At 59.5% G+C, this 18,523-nt stretch overlaps 1 protein-coding gene across 18 annotated transcripts in view; it reads left to right on the top strand.

Moving 5' to 3' along the window:
• Positions 1-684: 684 nt before the first annotated feature.
• Positions 685-18,523, top strand: part of ADARB1 (adenosine deaminase RNA specific B1) — a 109,119-nt gene continuing 91,280 nt past the window's right edge. For 10 of the 18 annotated variants that reach the window (XR_014823969.1, XR_014823968.1, XM_084989785.1 and 7 more), the window contains exons 1-3: positions 685-866; positions 15,073-15,329; positions 15,526-17,761. Coding sequence is in view for 8 of the 18 variants with exons in the window: in XM_084989785.1 (XP_084845911.1) it covers positions 17,641-17,761 (121 nt within the window). In the remaining 10 variants the exon portion in view is untranslated. Of the gene's footprint in view, positions 877-15,072; positions 15,330-15,525; positions 17,907-18,523 lie in introns of those variants that run through there. The other 8 variants (XM_084989789.1, XM_084989796.1, XM_084989799.1 and 5 more) reach the window with 4 other exon arrangements.

Consider the following 18,523-nt stretch of genomic DNA (forward strand, 5'->3'; position numbering starts at 1 on the left):
GCTCTGGGCACCTCGTTCAATAGCTAGTTTTCCCTAGCAAACTACGTTCCGTTCTGAGTAGAACAGCTGCCTTGAGATGCTTATCCGGGTCTCCGAAATGCTGCATTTCCACAAACGCTTATGACCGTGTGTAAACATTCTCGGTACAACCGTAGCAGAAGCAGTAAATATAGACAGAGAAGTAAGCTTCCTGCACGGTTGGAAGCCAGCTTGGAAATGCCTGCACCAGCAAACCAATCAACCCAGCCACCAGGTAAACTGGTAATGTGGACTTGCTTCCGATACCACCGAGGAGCTCTCCTCGCGGTCTGGGAGCCGGGACCCCCTTTTCTGCTCCCAACGCGCGCCGGCCCCGCACAGGCCGGATGCGCCTTCACATCCCATCACCGTGCGCCCTCCAGCGCGGAGACTCTGCGGACCCCGCTCACCTCGCCCGGGCCCCGCGCTGCAGGCCGCCGGCGGGTGTGCGTGCGCCGGGGTCTCCTGGCTCCGTGCACCTGCCGGGCTCCCCCTCCCCAGCCGCTCCCGGGCCGGGCGGCCGGCCCCCCGCGGACCTCCGGCCGGGCTGGAGGAGGCGTGCGCGCGCGCGCCCGAGCTGCGTGGCGGCGTCCCCCCCCCCCTCCCCGGCGTGCGCGCGGCCGGCGGCGGCGGGGGCGGTGGGGAGGGCGGAGCCACGCCGAGGGCGGAGGGCGGAGGCTGAGGCGCGGCTGAGGCGGCGGCCGGTCCGGCCGCGCTCGGGGGCGCGCTCGGGGCCGCGCCAGGCCACGGCCAGCGCGCCGCAGCCCCGGGCGGCCGAGCGGAGCGCCGCGGACGGGCGGTCGCAGCCCCGGCGCGTCGCGGACCCCAGCGGCCCGCGGTGAGGCGAGGTGAGGCGAGGTGAGGCGGGGCGGCGGGGGCGGCGGGGGCGGCCGGGCTCGGACCGCCGGGCGGGACCGCGCGGCCGGACCACGCCGCCTGGCAGCGCCGCCGGGCACCGCCGCGGCCGCGTTTATGTAAGCGCCGCCGGGCAGGTGGTGAGGCCGCGCCGGGCGTGCGGCTCGAGCGGGACCCGTGCCCCGCGGAGCGGTGTCCGCAGGCGCTGTCCGGAGCGGCTGCGGGCCGCCGGGGGAGGGGAGGCTGCGCCCGGGACGGCCCCCCGTCTCCTCCCCGGGGCGCAGCATCTGCGCGGGATTCTCTGCGCCGGGGAGAGGGAGGCTGCGCCCGGGGATGGAGGGGGCATTGCGCCCGGGGGTGGAGGGGGGACTGCGCCCGGGGGCGGAGGGGGCATTGCGCCCGGGATGGAGGGAGGCTGCGTCCCTAGTGTGAAGCTGCGCCCTGGGGCGAGTACACCGAGCCCGGGGAGGAAGGGGACACTGCGCCCCAGGATGAGGGGACACTGCGCCCCAGGAGGAGGCTGCGCCCCCAGGAGGAGAGCCTGCGCGGGGAACAGACCTGTCCCCTGCTCAGGAGTGGCGCTTCTGCTCCAGATGCGCTGCGCCCCGGACAAGGCTGCGCCCGGGACGGCCTCCGCGTACCCTTCGGGAGGGCACGGTGTCCGCGCGGGATGCTCCACGCTGCGCAGACCCGAGGCTGGCCGCGGACGGCCCCGCGTCCTCTCCCGAGGGCGCGGTGTCAGCGTGGGATGCCCTGAGCCGCCGGCGTCCAGGGGCGGGGAAGTTCCCGCGGGTACCCAGCGTCTGGAGCGATTCGGAACAGTCTGGGGCGCCTGGGGGCTCGAGGTGCCTTCTGATGTGCTCGGGTCTGCAGTAGGAAAATTACCGGTTGTGACTGGGTCTGAGGAGGTGTCAGAGCGGGCCGTGGACGCTTAACCGGGTCGGAGTCCCAGTTTACCGGCTGGAGAACCTCAGATGTGGCCCATTCCGATTTACATGCCGAGACGCGCGGGTGCGGTGTTGGGTTCGCAGTTACTATTTTTGGCCAGCAGGTTTGGGTTGTTACTCCTGATAAGCCCCCCCGCCAGCCCCCCATTACAGAAGCCATAGCGGTTAGCGGTCAGCAGCTCTCAGAGCAGAGGGAAGGTGGTTTGGCGTCACACTTGCTCCTTGACTCTTGGTGCCTTCATGCAGGTGATTGATCAGTAAGTTTTGAGAACAGAAGTATTTATTCAGTTCTCTTTCTTCTCTCTTAAATTTACCATATGTTTTATTCCTTTGAAAGATGCCACCTAGAGCTGCATTTTCCAAAACACTGGGTTGTGTTAAGAGCGGTTCCTGGGAAGTGACTTCTGATTACCATCTTTTCTTGGAGGCAGAGATTCCTCTCCCTTCTTCTTGCTGAGGGTTTTCCGGAGGGCAGAGGGAGGAGGACGTGGCAAAGGGTGGCTGGAAGCCTTCCCCTGGGTGTGAGATGCACTGCCCTCCCTGCAGGGCCTCTTCAGGGACAGGGTTCCCTCTGCAGGGACACCCACAGTGGGGCTCATGAATTCTGGATGAGACCTGCTGAGCCGGATGGCACCCCCGCTGCCCACGGGGAGGCAGCAGCCGGCTCGGGCTCTGACTAGTGTCCTGTTGGGGGTCTGAAGGAGCCTGAGACTGAGTGTATTCAGCTACGTCTTCCACAAAATCTGAAGCTGTAGTGGGGAGGGAAAAAAAAGAGGCCTTTCTGCAGGGAGCATCGGTGAAAAGAAAACTGGTCCGGCCCTGAGAACTCAATGACACGTGTGTTTCGAGAAGCACCGTGCTCCCGATGAGCATGATGGGTGGGTGGGTGCTGGAGGTGAGGAGGGGGCGCACGGGTTCCGCAAAATGCTTCTTGGCACCTGGGCTCATTCGCTCCTCTGAATTGACGCGCGTGGCAGCACTTCAGCTGCTCCTGGACTGGACCAGGGACGTCCTTTCAGCTGATGTGTGACTGGCGGACGAATCGAGCCGGCGACCTGCTTTGGCACACACTTGGCCATCGGTGCTGTGCTGGGCCCTCCTTGTGGAGGCTCCTGGGCTACAGTGCTGAACGAAACAGGCAGCGTTCAAGAAAGTTCCCAGGCTCATAGCATTACACTTTGAAGATAAAATTGACACTTTCAGTTATAAAATTCAACAAGATATACCACTGAAAATTTTATCTATAAATTTGAAGGTATAAGCTTGCGACACTACAAAAGGTGCAAAAACACAAGAAAGCTTTGTTGCACTGCATTCCTAGCCACTGGGTTCCCTCCAGCTGCTGTGGCCAGTTGACAGTATGCTGTCCCAGCAATAATCAAAACATACACACAGTTCTACAGACGTTTTAACATAGTTTTTAATGTTCACTATAAGAAACAGTGCTGCAGTGAATTTTTCAATACACGAATGCGAGCAGAACTTACCATTTTTTACTAATCGTCAAAATTCCTTAGCTGTCACGTTTATTTAAGATCTAGGTTTTACTCCCTTGAATGCCGCGATGGGCTGTGTAAGTGCTTAGGACCAAGGAATTTATTGAAATAGGCGGGAGATAGAAAGCACACTTTGGAGGTTCCGAGGTGAACTCACCCATTTATAAAACTTATACCAGCCTATAAAAAACTTGTTTAAGAAAAACTGTCAATCTCAACGTGAAACTGAAAAGCTTAGAAAGGTCCAGTTTCATCGGAAAACTTGACGGTTTTTGGTGTCCATTTTCTCAAACATAGATTTCCAGATACACAACTTGGTGTGATAGAAAATGCTGCTCTTAAGAAAAAAATCCTTTAAAAAGCGTGTTCATAATGTTTAAAGTAGAAAAAGCCAATGGCAAGAATTCCATTTAAAAACTGCGTGTTGGGAGTTCCCGTTGTGGCGCAATGGTTAACGAATCCGACTAGGAACCATGAGGTTGCGGGTTCGGTCCCTGCCCTTGCTCAGTGGGTTGAAGGATCCGGCGTTGCTGTGAGCTGTGGTGTAGGTTACAGATGCGGCTCGGATCTGGCATTGCTGTGGTTGTGGTGTAGGCTGGTGGCTACAGCTCCGACTAGACCCCTAGCCTGGGAGCCTCCATATGCCGTGGGAGCGGCCCTAGAAAAGGCAAAAAGACAAAAATAAATAAGTAAAAGAAAAGAAAAGAAAAAAAGAACCGCGCATTGAAGTCAATAAGATTTTTTCCTTCCTAGAGTGTGGTTGCTTCCCCAGGTTGCGTCTCGCTTGCTGTGTGGCTGGGAGTGTGTCATGGCCCCAAGAGGCGCTGGCGTGGCCGTGCTGCCTGGCTTGACAGCTGTTGTCCCAGACTGCTCGGACCCAGTTAGCACGCTGTTTTGGTGGTCTGATCCGTTCGGCCTGCTGCTCTTCTGTACGCGTGTGCGTGTTCTAGGAGGTGCCAAAAAGCGAGCTGGGTTTTCCGTTTGTGGTGGATTTAAAATGAAGACAGGCCGAGAGGGCCTGGGAGGGCTGGTGTTTTTGCTGGACCTGCAGTGGAACTCTGCTGGCATCCAGGGCAGGTTAGTTTCGCTCCCAGGGCACCCGGCAGGTATTTACTGCATGCCAGGTACTGTTCTAGGTGCTGAACCCAGCCAGGCTAGTCCCTGCCCTCGTGGGGCTCACATCATGGGGAGATGAGCGTGCAGGATCCCAACCAGAGTCCCGTGTGCAGGAGGACGTCCAGCAGGTCGGGAAGTCTGGGCCAGCGGGAGGAGGAGGGGCAGGGGCTGGCGGCCTAGCTTCCTGTCCCTGCTGATAGTAGCCAGGAGCGCAGTGTGGCCTGGAGGGCGGGAGGGAGGGAGGGTGGCTGGGAGTGGGACTGGGGCGGGGGCTGCCGCTGTGGGAGCACCAGGCTGTGGTAGGGAAGTTAGGCTGGTCATCGCAGCCCCACGAGGCCTGCCTGCCTCGTTGACCGGTTGTAAAGCCCAGTTGACTTTGCAGAGTTTTGAGCAACAGACTGACGTGAAATGATGCATCTTTGAAAAGACTGTCTGGCTTGATGCAGCCCGTGTTTATTGGGAGCTCGTGATGTACCAGGCTGTGTAGGGCCTTCACCTGTATTGATTAAATTCTCGTGATAGTCTGTGGGGCCAGCGTCATCATTAGCCGTGCGGATTACCTGTGGGGAAAAGCAGGTGCACAGAGGCCGCAGTGGGGAGACGGGGTGCCGGGGACTCTCTCTGTCCCCTGCCGTGGGCAGGAGGGGCCCACAGTGGCATTCTGGGGCCTGGCATAGGCCAGAGGTGGTGAGATCAGGCCTGGCTTCACTTGTACGTTGCAGCATTATTTTTTGGTCCTGTTGACAGGGACGTGCTGCCAACTTGACATCCCTACGCTCCCTGAGAGAGCTTGGACTTTAAGCACAGACTGTAAAATCACGCCGCTTTTGTGCTCTACAGAGTCACTGTAGAATTTCTTCATCCTTCCAATTCGGTTCCTCCTAGTCCGCCCCATGGCTCGGGGCACCGTGTCGTCTCTGACTTGCTGAGCCGGCATTTCTCGTGACCGCACCGCTGCTGCCCGGGGTGTGTCCACGCCGCGGAGGACACCCCATCTGCAGGTTGGGACGCCTTCTTGGTCTCACCGGCAGGTGTGGAGGAGAGGCCCTAAGTGACGCGCCTGGCCTGGGCACGGTCGCGTTGCCCCGTCGGTCATCCTCCAGCAGGAACCACCGAGGCCGGCCACACGCGCCTCCACCCGAATCCAGAGTCCTGACGACACGGGAGACGCGGTCTCAGAACCGCGGAACTGAGGCGTGTTTGGCAGGCGGGCCTGTCGGGGCCTCTGTAGCCTGTGAGCTGGGACATCCCGGGAGGACCCCAGGTTGTTGGCCTGAGCTGGGGGCCTGGGAGGGGCCGGGGTCGGGGCGGAGGGCAGCCTGGGACCCTCGGAGCGGTGCGCGCAGGCGGAGCGGCGGGAGATGCAGCGCGCCTGCCCCTCGTGCTTCCTGCTCTCGGCCTGAACCAGCACAAGAGCCGCAACTTTGTCTTCCAGGGGCCGCGGGGCGAGACCGGGAGCACGCGAGGCGCCTGAGCAGTGCTTCTCTGACACACCCCAGACGCTGTGCGTCGTTAACTTTGTGGTTAGTCTTCAGCGCAGAGGCCTTTGGCTCTGAGTGGAAATTCAAGGTTGGGCTCTGGAAGAGCTTTTGGGGCCGAATATGTGAATGTGGGGCTCACTTGCTTATTGCTGGTGTTTGAAACCATAGTCTGGGCCATGGTATCGACACAGAGGAGGGAAGGGTGTGGACAGTGGGGGGCCTCGTGGCCTGGAATCCGGGGCAGAGGGAGCTCTTGGACGTGACAGAAGGTGGTGGCCGGCCGCGGGGTGGGGAGGGCAGGGTGTGCGTGAGGAGGCAGAGAAGACTCTCTGGGGGGACAGGTCGGGGGCAGCAGCTGGAGGATTGTGGGCTCAGGGAACCTGTTTTTTAAGGTGAGCGACAGTAGTGTGTTCTGGGCTGGTCCAGCACAGGACAGAGTTCTGAGGCCTTGGGAGGGGGCTGCTGGGCCGTCCTTGAGAAGGCTTGAGGGCAAGGCCAGGGCAGCAGGTGCCATTCAGCTCCCGGAGCCAGGCACGACTTCTGCGCACAGGCCTGGACGTGCTTAGAAGATATCTCTTGTGGGAGTTCCCGTTGTGGCTCAGCAGTAACGAGCCTGACTAGGATCCACGGGGATGCGGGTTCGATCCCTGGCCTTGCTCAGTGGGTTAAGGATCCAGCATTGCTGTGAGCTGTGGTGTAGGTCGCAGATGTGGCTTGGATCTCGTGTTGCTGTGGCTGTGGTGTCGGCTGGCAGCTGCAGCTCTGGCTCGACCCCTAGCCTGGGAGCTTCCATGTGCCGCAGGTGCGGCCCTAAAAAAGCAAAGAAGATGAAGATACTCTTTCTAAGACATGCTGTCCCTTTGACAAGAGGGTCTGAATTGGGAATTGTTTTGTAGGACCCTGGTCTAGTTTCTCATCAGCTTATGGTGCCAAATACGCCTTGAGGCGCCCTTACAGAAAGATAATGCGGAAATGGCGTTTCTTCTTAAAAATTCACTTGTCTCTAGAAGTATTATCAGCTTAACTAGAAGTGGGTGCCTTTATTTGGCAACTTCCGTAGCTCTCAGAGGACTGACCAGGTTGGCTTCTGACCTGTGCTGTGTCTGTCTTAAAGCTCTCGAGGGGGAGGTCCATTTTGCATCCAGGACGGCCAGCCCAGCTCCTGGGAGGCCGGTGGCGTTGCTTTGGGCCCCTGTGGTTTAATTGCCTCTGGGGCAGCAGCAGCCACTGAAAGTTGCCTGTTAAAGTGGTCAGGAGTCTTCCTCGCATGTCGGTTTGCTTGTGGTTATTTGATTTTTCTTAGGTTGGGAATTTGAAAATCGGCCTTCTCAGCGGTTGGGTCAATAGGATGAAAGGTAAGAGGCCCCGCGGGCCCCTGGCCCCGTCCCTCCAGGTGTGGGCCGTGGGGGCCGGCTCCTCGCTCTGGGTTCCCGCCCTCCCTGCCCAGACGTTGCTGAGGGCCTGCTCGGGAGGACGAAGGAGGAGGCGAGGTCTCTGCCTCTGTGGGCTGCGTTCCCTTGCGCGCAGACTGGGGGGCGCCCTGGGGCCCAGGGCCAGGTGGCCGGTGTGGAGGTGTGGGCTTCTGGGAAGGTGCCCTGAGCCAGTGCTGCGCTGAGGCCTGAAGCAGAGTGAGCGCTTCGGGTCGGGAGTGGGCCAGTGACACTGCAGGGAAGGCACGGCCCGCCGGAGCCCTGCTCACGGGAGTGGCTGAGGGGCCCAGCGGCCTTCGCCAGGGCCTTAGTGGGGGGCCCAGGGGATGGTGAGGGTGCCTGCTGAGCAGGCCCTCCTGGGCCTGGGCAGGGTCTGCAGCCCGGGGACGAGACAGAGCTGAGCGGTGCTGGGGGGCAAGGCAGGGGGCGGGTGGAGGTGGCGGGTTTGGTGGTGTTGGGGGCATGGCTCGGATGGTCAGTGTGGAAAATGAGACACGTGAACACGGGGGCTCTTTGCGTCTGCAGAAGGGCGCAGGTGCCCAAAAGCGCGCCAAGAAGAGAAGGCCCCCCCTGCTGGTCCCTCGCCAGGTGGTGGACCCGTCCCCTTCCCACCGTCCGGTCGGGGCGCGCCGTCTTCCCGGTCGGCTCATGTGAAACGCATCGCTCCTGGGAGAAGAGGGAAGGGGAGGGGGTCGCAGGACGGCCTTTCAGCCGGAACCAGAGCAAAACGGAGTCACCACGATTTGCTTTGATGGACGGGACAGGACGTTACTTCCCACAGTGGCGGCGTCTCGGAGGCGGGCGGGGAGCGGGAGGGCTCAGGAGGGCTCTGGGAGCTGGGAGCTAAGCCTGTGCCCTTCCGCAGGGATCTGAGGTCACGGACGGCATCCTTTTACGTTGGGTTCGGTTTGAACCTGGCATCACATCTCCCCCGGGGCGTGGCGTGGGGCGCGTTCCCTCTCGTACACACACACACACACACACACACACACGAGTGTGAGCCGTAAGACGCGGAACGTGTTGAAAAGCACAGGCACACGTGTGTTGGCGCTTCTCTTGGGCAGAACTGCCCTTCCACACGGGCCTGAGGAGAGGCTTCGCTGCCCCAGTTTTCAGCTCAGGAGCCGTTAGGAGAGCGCAATAGCTTCCCGGGAAAGCTGGAGCCCAGTCTGCTGACGACACTCGTAGCGTGTGCCAGTCCCGGGGGAGCCAGTTTAACCTCCGTCACTCCCGATGATAGTCTTCGGAGGCCTCCACTGTGGGGAGCACCTGCATCCCGTCTTACCTGGCTTACCTGAGCAGCGTCTCCCAAACTCCCCGCCTTGCCCACAGCAGCCAGATCCAAGCCTTACCTGTAACTGACCCATCTCGGAGGCCTCCTCTCCTGCCATCCCTGTCCCCGCCGGTTGCGCCTCCAGCCCGGCCTTGCTCCCTGCCGTCTGGGGGGCTCCCCCCCCACCTGCTCACCCACCATGTGCCCTGCCAGCCCTTCTGTCCAGTTTACCCCCTGTGCCCACCTCTTCTTCCTTTTGTCAGCCCGCCCGGTGGAGGGGCAGCTTCACGAAGGCAGCGGTCTCGTTCTGTCTTTACCTTCAGGGCTAAAACAATACCCGGCAGGCAGGAGACACTGATCAGCGAATGAATACATTTCCTAACTTTTCCTGTAGGTAGGAGACGCCTGTCGAGGCCGCTTGCCTCCAACGATGTGTGCTTCTTCCTAGGTACCCGCTCCCCGCCCCTGTTCTTCTTGGTGAACCAGGCATATATTCATGCCCCATATGTCTGTGTTATCTCCAGATTTCTGTGCTTTTCTTTGTAGAACAGAAACATTTACAAAACATTCACAATTGTTCTAAAACCATAAAGTGCAATATACTAAATTAATCTGTTGAAAACAGGGAGTCCTCAACTTGAAATAGCGCTGTTCTGTTAACCCCTTTGAGGCGACACGTAGGCACCGAGACCTGTCCTGCATCACAACGGCGTCCGTCACGGAGAGGCAGTAGGCACAACTGCGTCGTGACAGCCGCGAGAACACTTTGAATAATGCTGGGAGGTTTCAGAAAAGCAGCCAAAAAAAAAAAAAAAGAAAAGAAAAAGAAAAAAGGAGGCTCAAAGGATTTAAAAACTGGAAGGAACGTAGCCTGTGAGCTGTTTGGTAAGGGAGCAAACAGACGAATTTCCTGGGGTTTGGAACCTGGGCATTTAATCGCAGCCCCGCCTCTCACGGTTGGCTGTGTCTCTGTGCGAGGAGCTCCTCGAATGCCAAGGCGGTGGCTGGGCTGGGGGTGCTGCAGGTTTGCTCTTGCCTACAAGGCTCTTGGTCGAGGAGTGAAATAACAAGTCTAAGTGCTGCAGGGTCCTTCAGTCAGTTGTCAGCAAAGACTTGTCCTGGGACCTCCGCGCAGTCCCGTCGCCGCGGCTGCTTTGGGTCCGTGGGAGGCTTGACTTGGCACAGGTGTCTCGTCCCTTTTCCCGAAAGAGATGAGGAAGGCGGGGCAGGAGGCAGGATCGGGGCTGGCGGGAGGGGTTCTGACTCGGGGTCTGGATGAGCCCCTTCTCCGTTTCCTTAGTCTTCAGGGACTAGACGGCGTTTGTTGAATTACATTGGGTAAGGACTGATTTTCCAGGTTTGTAGGTTTGGAGCTTATCAAAATGACTAAAGATAACTCAGCAGGTGATAATTAGCCCCTCTGGTAACACTGCGGCTCTGGAAACATTGGTCAGGTTGCAGGCTAAGTGTAGAAGTTACTTTTTATTCTTGGAGTGAAGGCTCCTGCCTTAGGAGGGGCTCCTGGCCGGGGGGCGTCTGAGGGGTAGGGGAGTGGCAGCTGCGTGGCCACGGGTGCCAGCGCGGAGCGCTGCGTGGGGGGAGCTGGCCGTCAGCGTTCACGCAGACACTGGAGGGCAGGCTCCGGCGGGCTGCTCCAGAGCCGCAGGCGCTCCGCTGCTGTGCCTGCCCGCCTCCTGGGCTGAGTGAAACGACGTCCTCACATGCCTGTTTATCAGTCTGGATCGTTTTGGATTTGATGCCTTTCCAGGATAGGAATCCACCCTGAGTGACCGGCAGGAGAGATTGCTGTTTGTACACAGGGGCGTCTGCCTCGGGGTGCCCCGAGGGCCCCGTCACCTTAGCGGCCTCCTGGGAGATGCTTTAGAGGGACACCTTTCCTTTCTGAATGCAGCTCAACTTTGTTTTCGTTAAGGAGCTATCTCGATGTCTAAGGACCCTCGTGTGATGATTTTGTAAATGAAAGCATCTTCGGGAGAAGTAGCTGGACAAGCAGTGAACAGTGGAGCCTGGCTCAGTGCAGGTCAACGCTGGCGTGGGAGCCGAGGCTGAGACCTGACCCGGGCAGATGTGGGGTCACAGCAGTGAACTGCAGGAGCTCAGAGCTGCGAGAATTTGGGGTCTCAGAGCTCAGCTCAGATTTATTTGACCATCAGTGAAACCTCATGGGGAAAGGAAAAAAAAGCTGTTTCCATCCAGAGTCAGTGGCTTTGGGAGGGGTAGCTGACCGCCTCTCCGTCAGGCCTGCTGGCTTGTGGTCCTCGCGGAGCTGAGTCAGCCAAATGCAGATCAGGGTCAAAAATGCATCTTCTGAGTCCGCTCGGGCTTTTCCCTCTTTGTCTTTTGTGGGTTCGTGTTGCAGATGGGTTTCCCACCTGCACGTGAAGGAGTGGGACCTGTGTGGTCGTTTCGGACTCCCTCCGAGCGGCCGCTCTGGGCAAAGGCGACATCACCGGTGAGAAGGAGGACACTTGATGCGTCTCAGCCTTTCTTGCTGATGGAGCCCTTGCTGTAGGAGAGGGAGAGTTTTCCTTTTGGTTGCCCAGGGCTTCAAGCCACGCTGCAGCCTGAGAAAGGGAAACTGGACATGTGGGGCCGAGCTTGCTGGGTGCGAGGCTGGGAGGGGCAGTCTGTGCCCTGTGCCCGGGCCCCGGCTGCGGTCAGTGTGCTGCCCCGGGCAGGGCCCCACCCAGGGGTTCCCTGGTGTTTGCACACACGTGTGGTCAGCCTGTGACTGAGTGCCCACCTCCCAGTGCCCGGGAGGGTGGGGCGGTGGGGAAAGGCAGGCAGGGCAGCGCCAGGAAGCTTGGTTTTCTCCCGTTTTAAGAGCTGCCACCAGAGTCACCCTTGGTAAGTGGACACGTGGCGATTTTCGTGATCTCTGTGCTGTGCAGCTCTTACCACAGGCCACTTTTAAAACGTTCCCGTCACCCAGATGCTCCCTTCTCTGTTCCTGGCTAATGCCTGTTCCCACGTCCAGCCGTTGGCAACCACCAGTCTGCTTTCTGTTTTGTAAACCTGCCTTTTCTGGGCAGTTTGTGTAAGTGGAAGTGTGCCCTGTGCAGTCTTTTGTGTCTGTGGCTCCTTTCGCTACAGCAGGTTTGGGGGTCGCCGGGCTAGCGCAGTGGACCAGCAGTTTGTCCCTCCTGGTCGCTGGCCGGTGGTCCGTCTCGTGGGGTGACACATCTTTTCTATCCCTTCACGAGGCATGGGGCGGGGTTGTTCCCTCCTGCCTCTGTGGGTAGCGCTGCTCCGAGCGTGAGCATGTCACTGCGTGGCCGGGGACTTGGAGGGGCTGGGGGTAAGGGCGCCTGTGACACCATGGTGCTGGGACAGCCCTCAGCCGGCTCTCCAGGTCTGTCTCAGCAACAGGCGCGGAGGTTCTTGAACAGCGTGGACGCCACGTGGAGCGCAGGCTGCCAGGCGTCCTAACGACGGCAGCCTCAGGTGTGGTGCTGGCAGGTCCCTGTCCGGTGGGCTCTTCCCCAGAATACGGCTTTTTCTCCCGCTCGTCCGAGGAGGCAGGGAGGGACTATCCGGCATCTTGAAAACCACGCTCGGCCTGCAGAACGGTACATGCTCGGTGCTTTGATGCAGCACTTCTCTAGGAATTGAGCCTGAAGACACGCGCAAACAACCCCCCTGTCCCTTCCAGAGCAGCTGGCCAATCAGGCCTGGGTGACCACCGTGCCCAGAGCTGTGTGGAGGGGGTCGGACTCATGGACTGATGTGAGGTGATTTCCAGAACGTGCGGGAAGGGAGCGTGCTGCCCTTCGCCCAGGGAGACCCGCATCGACCTTCCAGCCGAAGGGAGACAGGCAAAGCCTGAAGGCGAGGCTGGGCCTGTGGGGCCGGGGCCAGGAAGGAGGGCACAGGTGGCCGGAGTGGTGGGCACGGGGCTTCCCTGAGGAGACATCCCAGTACAGCCCGGCTCTGGGAACCACAGACCCCAGGACAGAGGGATCCACATCAGGCAGGATGTGGGGGACCCAGCCTATGGCATGGGAGCGGAAGCTCAGCTCCGTGTAGGACGAAACAGTAACAGAGCTGCCGTGTGGGGCAGGGCGGAATTAGCCAGATTTTGGAAAATGATCCTTTGAGTAGACTCCGTAAGACTCCAGGCGGAGAGGGCTGCTCCAGTACCGTCTGTTTCTCCCGGGGGGAGGGTGGCGGTGTGAACGTGTAAGCCTGAGTGTGTGGTGGGTGACAGGCAGCCCGGGCCCTGGGTTGGAACCCAGTGTTGCTGTACACCACGGGGTGTGACATTTGTACCATGGACAGGTGGCCCTGCTCATGCGTCCCCACTCCTCACCCAATCCCCTGAGAGAACCAAGGACATTTTCTGAGCAAAGATGCTTCTGCCCCCCAGCCCCACCCCCGCTGCCCCGCCAGGTGCAGAGAGCTGGGAAGCACTGGGACGCGCTGGGAAGGGACGGGGCCACAAGGAGGCGGTGCTCCGAGCAAGGATGTGGACAAGGGTGGCCTCGGCGTCGATGCCACAGGATGAGGTGAGCAGTGTCACTCCACAGCAGGGGGAGGGCGGAAGAGTCCCGGTGGCCCCAGAGGCAGAATGAGGAGACAGAAGCCGGCGGAGGCGGCCCCACGCTCAGGATGATCCAGGCCAGGACGGTGCTGAGATTAGCGCAAGTTTGAGGAGAAGAAGCAGGATGTTTACCTGCTCTCGAAGCATCTCTTCCCCAAGTTGGTTATTTATTAAAAAGGGAAAGGTGGTAACTTCAGACTGGAGAAAGCCGGCAGACACCGCCTGGCCCAGCTCGGGGGTGGAGGTCGGCAGCACCTGTGACGGGTGGCCAGCGCCCCCTCCCCGGACACAGGGGCACCGTCCCAGCATCGTCGCAGGAAGCCGCAGGCAGGCTCTGTGGGGAAACCAGCGCGCTCTCCGGAGCGGAGCCAGTCGCGTCGCCCTGCGTTGGTTTCCCAGCTTGGGTCTTGTCCAGCGAGTCCACAAGATGTGGACATTAGCAGCTGGGCTCTCCACCCCTCTCGGCACACCCGCCCCCCGCCCCCAGCTCCGTCGGATCTCTTGTCCACTCTGCCTGAGGGAGGTCGGTGAGCGATACCGACCTGCATTCTCGCTGGCAATCCCGGCCACGCGGAGCCCCGGAGCCCCGGTGTGGAGCCCCGGGCGAGCCTCCCGAGACGCGCCCCCCACCGGCGCCGGAGCGCCGGCCGAATGCCTGCTTCCGGTGGGAGGTGGGGCGGCGACCCCGAGGTGGCGCCTGTCGGAGGCGCAGGCGGGGCCTCTCACGATTTCGCAGGGAAACCTACAGCGTTTTCCTCGGTCGCCCTTGGTCCTTTGGTTTTACTGTTGTTTTCCCAAAGAGAAATTTTTAAACTTTGTGTATTCGCATGTATCGGGTGTTCTCCTGCGGCTTCTGGGTCTGGCGTCCCACCTGAGGCCGTCTTCCTACGGTCGAGCTCCCTCTCTGATTCCTTCCAGCAGCTTTATGCTGTTTTCCTCGTGCAGCCCGTTCATCTACCTGGGGTCCGTTTTGTACGGTGTGAGGTCGGGATTGGGTGTTGTTTCCAGTTGGCCAATTGCCTCCATCACTGCGTGGCTGCCCTCTGCCCCGCGATGGGAAATGCCACTTGGATCCTATACAGAATTCCTTCTCGCCAAGGTGTCCCGTCCCCTGGCTTGTCATTGTCGGCGGGGTGGGGGGTGGGGGGAAGCTGTTGAGTTTTGCACGCGGGTTGCGTCCCCAGCACCGCTGTGTCTCTGGTTTTCCAGAGAGAGGACCAAACGGCAGCAGCGCCTCTCCTCCGCCTGCACTCCCTCCCTGCTCACGCCCCCCCCCCAATGCCCTCCTCACTCAGGGCCCCCCCGCCCCCGCACTTCCTCCTTGCTCATGGGCCGCCCTGGGCACCAGGCCGAGGGGCTGGGGTGGATGGCAGGTGCATCTCTGGCTCCGGCTTCGACCTGGACGCCTCTGGTGCTTCCTCGGCGGTGACCTTTAGCCCCGTGGCCGTGTCCTTCTTCCAGTCATGGAGGTCACCGCCTGCCTGGAGAGTTTGAGACGCAGCTCTCTCCTGGGCAGCAGCAGAGTTTTATCACTTGCTTTCTCTGCAGCTGCTGAGATGGCCGTGTGGTCTCCCGTCCAGGCTGTTAATACGTCAGCTTCGTTCAGAGGTGTCCCGATGTTAAATACTCATGCCCAGGAAAACCTTACTTTACTTTCAACGTATTGAAAAAGAAATAAGACATTTATTGTAATAGTTCCTCTTTTATCAGAGGGGTTCCCCCCCCATCCTATGTGCTTTTTCACTTTTTGAGACACAGTTTCCATCCTGTGAGTACCTGCGGTTGGTAAGCGTTTAACAAATGGCTTTCTTAGGTGTGTGTGTTGGGGGGGGAGCCCTGTTTTGTAGTATTTCCCAATTTCCACAGCTAAATATTCTCACCATTACCTGTTTCAGGCTGCCAGGGAGCTGCTGGCTGGTGCTCGCAGAGGTCCTGAAATCTAGCAGCTGTCGCCCGCGGCTCTGTGAGCCTGGTGTGCAGCCTGGTGCGGTCCAGCCTGCGTGGCTGGCGCGGCCTGCCCCTGGCGTAGCCACGGCCTGATCTTGGTCGCGCTCCTGGCCTTGCCCCGTGTCCAGACCTCGTTTTCTGCTCTGCGCCTTCACAGCGCCGCCCTTTCCTCGGAGAACTGCCTCGGCCACTGTGTTCCTAGATGGTAAGATACTGGGCTCGAGGGAGTTTTATTGCAAAATTGAGCATCTGACCTACACTAACTATTGCGGCGCTAACTTGAGTAGCAAACAGTGTAGGTTCTGTGATGGTCACTTTCCTTAAACCTGAGGGGTTCCTAGCGTCTTACGTGTACCTCCCTGGTATAAATTAAACCTTTCTTCCTTTGTTGACTCCCGCAGCCACTGGGCAGGTGTTTGTGCGTCTACTGTGTGGCAGGACTCGGATGCCGAAAGTACAGCAGGGAATGAAACGCTCGGGCTCTCTTCACGGAGCACGGCTTCTGCGTGCCTCTAAGTTGTGGGTTTTTCTAAACGGACTGTCTTGGCCACTCGGACGCCCACTTGACTTTGCCCCTGGTGCTCTCTGAAGTCAACCCTAAATTAATCTGATTTCTTCCACTGCTTAGTTTTGAAGCTCCCTGCTGCGATGCTGGTTGACGTTCAGCTTAACGCCGCATGTGGTTATTTCTGCTTTTACCAGATTCTTAGGACGAAAGGGCAGAGGAATTGGCATCTGGAGCCTTTTACATGAGGGAAGGTCGGTGTTGGAAGGGGCTGTGACCCTGGACTAAGGGGACAAGTTCAGTGAAGTGACTCTTGGCGGCGTGGGGACCCGTCCTCTGAGGAGGAGCTGGGGACGAGCCTCGGTCTCCACCGCAGCTCTGAGGCTGGCGGGCTGCCCCACGGCGGGCTCTCCGCCTGGCTCCCGACGACGTGAGGGTGCATGGGGCTGTGCTTCCGGCAGTGTGGCGGCCCCAGGGCGGGAGCCTGGCCACCACGGCAGTTCCCCGTGTGCTGCTGTGTACTTTGGAATCAGGTACACCCTGGAGGAGGAGGGGACTCCGGTCCGGGGGCTGCAGACAGGGAGAGCGGCAGGCTTCCCTGCGGAGGGCGAGCTGGAGGGCCTCGCGCTGCCGAGGGGCCGAGGGGCCGGCGTGGAAGGCAGGCTGGGCACTGGGCGGCAGGCTGGGGGGCCTCGGAAGTTCACTGCTCGTCTTTCTGCCAAACTGATTTGGATTGCTGCCTTTTAATGCTTTGTGGAAGTAACCTATCTTTAATTTAAAAGTCAGTGTTGTATTCCCGGAGGAGAATGCAGTTCTGGTTGATTTATTTAGAAGACGTCACGACCTTGGAGAGCAACCGTCGTCCTTCCCCCAGGAGGAGCCGGAGGAGCATCCAGCCTGCGAGCGCGCCGCGTGGGTGCGGCTTGGCTCCGGGCCGCTGGCGAGCGTCCGTCTGCAGACAGGAATCTTCCCAGCAAAGGACGGTCACGGCGGCGGGGACGGTCGATCCAGGAGGTGTGGCCCGGCCCTCCCCTCGGCCGAGGTCCAGGCCCGCACCCCTTCTCTAAGCTTGGCCCCCGCGACACCTTCCCCCTCCGGCATCTCTGCTGAGGATGGACGGGGACCTCGGAGGCCCTTCTGCTTATCGCGTGGCCGGGGACCCCTGTGCACGCCAGCTGGGCTGGCCCTTCTTCCTCTGACAGCCGGCTCACGAGAGGGTTAGCGATGGATACATCAAAGAATTTTTTTGCGGGAAGAAGTGTCTTTGTTTCTGTTCTGGTATGGTTACCTCTTGGAAATTAGCCTTTGAAAGTAACAGTTATGGGATCAGGTCTTAATCCGAAGGTTGAATCCTCACAGATTACCTTGAAATCTTAGAATTCGGGAACCTGTGTCAAGTAGTTTGACTCCTTGTACTCCTGTTGGATTTTTAAAAATAGATGCGTCTTATCTATCTATACTTAAATGTATAAGTCAGACGGATATGTGGTATCACAGAATAGGAAAACAAAACATCTTGCTATAAATATTAAATTAATGAGCAAATTAAGGATTGTTTCAAAGCACAGCAGAGGCAGGAAAATCAATGAGGCGCTTAATAGCTTAAATCTAACTCTGTACTTGAATAATGACTTAAAAAGCGTTTTAGTAAGGAAAGGCTCTCAGGCCTATAAAATAAGAGTTAATTCATCACAGCACAGTTTTGTATTTTTCAGTTCTCTTTCTTGAAGATAAATCCGGGTCCCAAAAACCTCAGAACTGGTATCACCTCTGGATTCCCACAGCCACGGCCGTCTTTGCGTGCGGTCTTCTGGAGCCAGCGAGGCCATCTCGCAGCCCGTGGACCTTTGGGTGTCTCTGACCGCCCTCCCTGCCCCCGTGTTTACACAATAGGCGCAATGAAAGCCAGGAAATCAAGGCTCTGAGATAAGCCGTCGAGGGAGGAAGGAAGCTGCTGGGCTGGGGACCCACTGGGGCCGCGCCCGCCCGCGCCAGGGACCCACGGAGCCCCATGTTGAGCCGCTGGGGTGCTGGCTCCTCCTTCGCGCTTCCCAGCACCGCAGAGGCCGGATGGGGCCGCGGGGCTCCCGCCCAGGCCCTCGCCCGCCACACCACCGCGGCGGCTGTCCCAGGTCTGCTCACCGCTCTCATCGGCGTTTCCAGAAGCGCCCACTGACGGCCTGGCCATCCTTCTGCGGAGCCCCACTGCTGCCCGTCCTGCTGCCTTCCTGCCGCGCCGGCGCTGCTGGGCTCGGTCTTGTGGTCTTGTCCTCTGCGGTGAGGTCCCGTGTGCGCAGCGGTGCTTAGAGGGGCTGCCTGCCCCCAGGCGCTGGCCTGGCGGCCTGGGCTTCACTGCGCACCTCTCCAGGAGAGGCCTCGCGGTGCGGGGCTGCGTCTGGGCTGCGGCCCGGGCATCCCAGGCGGGCCGTGTGGGTGTCTCGGAGGTGCGACCCAGAGCGCGTTCCCCGCGTCCTCCTGGCTCTCCCCTCAGGCTCTGAGGGCTGGCCCGCGTCCCAGCACAGCTGAACTGCCGCTGAAGGAAGGCGCTTGCCTTGCAGCGTTTTGTGTTGGTGATTTTTAGTGGCTTTCTCCACCTGTGACTCGTCTGACTCTTTGTGCAGCTCTGTGTGTTGTGACCTTTTTATTCGCAGCATTTGCGGTGGCGCTTTCTTGTTCGCGGTGTGACGGGTGATGTCCTCTCGGATGAGGTGCCTTTCTGGTGATTTTGTATCATGAGAGGCTCTTGTCAGGAATAGACTAGATCAAAAGATGTTTTGGATGTTCAGAAATATGCAGAAGTGGTTTTCCCAAGTCCGTGAGCAGGGCTCAAAGCAGAGCGTGCCCCGCGCGTTTCGAGCCCCCTTCAAGACCCAGAAGGTCCGCCGGGGTCAGGC

The sequence above is a fragment of the Sus scrofa genome, chromosome 13 (assembly GCF_054392235.1).
Source record: "Sus scrofa isolate SSC_HxYL_T2T_F1_AM1 chromosome 13, Sscrofa_HxYL_maternal_Yorkshire_Landrace_v2.0, whole genome shotgun sequence".
Classification (NCBI taxonomy): domain Eukaryota; kingdom Metazoa; phylum Chordata; class Mammalia; order Artiodactyla; family Suidae; genus Sus; species Sus scrofa.